Genomic DNA, 3,365 nt, shown 5'->3' with positions numbered 1-3,365 from the left:
TACACTGCGTTGGTATCACACCCTTTTTTTTGGCAGATCAGACGCGAGCGGGACCCGAGCTTCAACCCTTTCGGCGGTCTCGTTCTCAGCAGGTTGTGCTTGGCGCGTTGCTGACGGGAACAGGTTCTTGAGAGCAACTCAAATTAACTCGAGATGTTTTTTTTTTTTAAAAAGAGCACAGTTAAAAGACGCTGCCCTGAGCCGCAGTTCGTACCAAGGGAACTCGATCTGGTGTGCGTGTCGCTGCCCTGTGCTCCTCACCAGCGTCAGCCTCGGCCCCGTCCGCGTCGCCGATTTTGCCGTCGCTGGAGGTGGTCGGGGCGGCTCCGGAGCCCTGTGGGAATTCTCGGCCTCGTCCCCCACTGCCCCGGGGAGGGTTCAGCGGGGGGGGGGCTGCGGGGTGATTTCTGCGATCTGTAGTACAAACCAGGAGTTTAGAAAAGGAAACCATACAAAATGCATTTATTTCAAAATACGCTTCTTTATCTCTTTTTTTTTTTTTTTCCTGCAGAATCTCAAAGTACTTTTTCTCAGGGAGCACTGCTTAATTCTATAATCTTTTTTTTCTTCATAAAAATACCTTTTTTTTTATTATTGGTAATAAACTTCCTTTTACAGTAAGAGAAACAATATATTGTATTATCAAAAGCAGAAAGGCTTCAGACTTCTCAGTGGTAGCTAACCTTCCCGGGGACGGTAAAGGCTATTTTTTCACCAGCTACGGCGCGGAGGAGGCCTTGGGGGGGCTGCAGGCAGCGGCCGGGAGCACGTACCTGAGTGAGGCAGGTCGGGGAGCGAGGGGGCTGGGGGGGCCCCGCTCCTGCCCCGCAGCCCGGGGCTATGGCTGTGGTGCTGGGGGAGCGGTGACAACCAGGGGGGGCACAGGTTTTGCCCCTCCCGGGGCTGGAAGGAAAATGGGGGGGGGGGTCCTCGCCACCTCAGAGCCCCAGCTCCAGGGGTGGCGAGGGGCCCTGGGGGGGAGCACGAGCGGATTGGGGGGGCTGCAGTCCTCCACTGGCTCCGGAGTGCTGCCCCCCCCCGGGGGGCTGCAGGGAGAGGAGCCCCGCTCCGCTGCAGCCTTTAAGGCGATGATGCCCGGGGCTGGAGCGGGACCGGGCGAAGCAGGGAGCCGGATCCGGGGGGGGGACAGGGGGGCAGGACGGGGCGCAGCCGCGCCAGGCCAAGGCACGCAGGCGTTGAAGGACGTTGGCAAGACAGAAACCAGACGGTCGTGGGGCTCCGGGGGCGGGCAGCCCCGTGGCTTCGTTCTCAGTTGTTTTTGCGCAAAAAAAAAAAAAAAAAAAACGAAAAGAAAAAAAAAAAGGAGGAAAACAAAAATAAATAAAAGAACCCAATGAGGAGGCTTCTCTCGCTTGTCCGTGGCCCTAGTTGAGCTGGCGGCAGGCCTCGAAAGTCCACTTGGTGGCCCCGCCGTAGATGTCGATGTTGGCCTCAGCCCAGGCGATGACATTTCCCGAGAGAGCCTTGCTGCTGCAGGTGGCCAGGCCGTACACCTCGCCGGGGCTCAGCTTACGGTCCCACACGTTGAAATGGGCCAACTCCCCCACGAAGGCCTGCGTGGCATCGAACCCACCGCCCAGCGTGTCCTGCGGGGGTGGCGGCTGTCAGGGCTGGAGGAGACAGGGGGTACCCGGCAGGGCTCAGAGCCCCGTGCCCACCCCTCCGCCGGGCCCTTACCTGCTCCTGGCCCAGCACCAGGACGCCCTGGGGCTTGATGGGGTGGTAGGGAGCCAGGTTCTCGCCGCTGCCCGTCTGCGTGCCGTCCTGGTAGGCCTCCCACACGCCGTCCCGCGTGGTCCAGGTGACGCAGATGTGGTGCCACTTGCCGTCGTTGATGACAAAGGGCAGCTTGGCCACCTAGGGGTGGGGGTCAGGGTGGTGGTGGTCCCCCCTCCCCGCGATGCCAGCCTCCCCCTCCCCTCCCAGCCAGCCCCCCGGTGCCATACCCACCCCCGGTGCCGTACCTTGTCATTGATGAGGATCTCCATGGGGTTGTTGCCCCACTCGATGAGCACCAGCTCGTTGGCCTGCCCAGGCACGGCGTAGGAGAAGGGGGTGCCCATGCCGGGGGAGGCGCTGGATTTGATCCACATGCAGACGCTGAAGGCGTACATCTCGGGCAGGCTCTTCTTCACCTTGGCGTACATGTAGTTGGTGCGCAGCGGGAAGGTGAGCTGGAACCTGTCCGGGGGCCGGTTGTCCTTCTGGCCTGCGGGGCGGAGGCGTGCTGGGACCCCCCGCTACCCGCTGAGGGGGGGGCGGAAAAATCTGCCCCCCTCCCCACCCCGTTATGCAACGGGCCTTGAGACGGCAGCGAGGAGCAAATCCCTCCGGCACGGCTCCGCTCGGGCCATAATCCCCAGCACGGCAGTGCCCGCAGTGCCCCCGGCTCCTGCCGCCGGGCACCGGGTGGGCACCGGGTGGGCACCGGGGGGGGGTCCCGCGGGCAGCGGCCGGGGGCTCGGGGCGGAGGAGCGGCCGGTACCTTTCTCCAGGTCGCTGATGCGCTGGTGCAGCGACGTGAGGGTGCTCTCGATCTTGCCCCGTTCCTCGGACTCGTTCTTGGGGTTGAACTTGCCTTCCTCCAGGCTGTTCACCCGGGACAGGACCTGCTTCTCCAGGTCGTCGATTTTATTCTGCAGTATGTCCTTCAGGTTGGTGGTCTGGCCGGAGGAGTTCATCCTGCTGAACTGCTGCAAGGAGCGAACAGGGGAGCGGGGCCGTTACCGCCGCACTTACCGCCCGGCTCCGCGCCCCGGGGGCCGCCGGCGGGACGGGGACGAGCCGAGCCGAGCCGAGCCGGGCCGGGCCGCGTACCTCCAGGTTCTCCAGGCGGGTCTTGAGGGTCTGCAGGGTCTGCCCCAGCTGGCTCAGGGTCTCCGCGGCCGGTGCCCGGGACAGGTCCCCCATGGTGTTCTTGTTGAAGCCGGGCTGCCTCCTGCCGGCCCCGCCGCCCTTGGGCTCGCCGGGCAGCGCGTCCAGCACGCTCTGGCTCTCGCACCTGCCCAGCTTGGCCGTCAGCTCGCGGATCGTCTCCTTCTGGTTCATGATGGTCTCCTTCTGCTGCAGCACCGTCTCCCGCAGCTGCAGCACCGTGCTCTTCAGCTCCTCGGCCGAACCGGCTCCCGGCGCGGTGGCGGCGCACACGTCCCCGTCCAGCGGCACCGAGGTGCAGACGAAGCGGGTCTGCCCGAAGCTCTGCGCCCGGCCGCGGGGCGCCAGCAGCAACGCCAGCAGCAGCGGGACCCCTGCGGGCAGCGCCGCGGCCATGGCGGGGCCGGGTGCGGGGCTGGTGCGGGGCCGGCTCCGCCGCTCTCCGCCGGGCCCACTGCGGCACGCGGCCC

At 64.8% G+C, this 3,365-nt stretch overlaps 1 protein-coding gene across 1 annotated transcript; it reads right to left on the bottom strand.

Moving 5' to 3' along the window:
* Positions 1-558: 558 nt before the first annotated feature.
* NPTX1 (neuronal pentraxin 1) lies at positions 559-3,365 on the bottom strand. Its single transcript, XM_068655125.1, has 5 exons — positions 2,839-3,365; positions 2,507-2,714; positions 1,986-2,230; positions 1,699-1,878; positions 559-1,607 (listed from the first exon to the last, which is right to left on the bottom strand). Exons 1-5 carry the CDS (start codon positions 3,289-3,291, stop codon positions 1,386-1,388), a joined length of 1,308 nt encoding a protein of 435 aa, XP_068511226.1. The 5' UTR covers positions 3,292-3,365; the 3' UTR covers positions 559-1,385.

Source organism: Anas acuta, chromosome 18 (assembly GCF_963932015.1).
Source record: "Anas acuta chromosome 18, bAnaAcu1.1, whole genome shotgun sequence".
In the NCBI taxonomy this organism is placed as follows: Eukaryota; Metazoa; Chordata; class Aves; order Anseriformes; family Anatidae; genus Anas; species Anas acuta.
The sequence above is the reverse complement of the archived record's forward strand: the minus strand, read 5'-3'. Positions and strand labels throughout refer to the sequence as shown.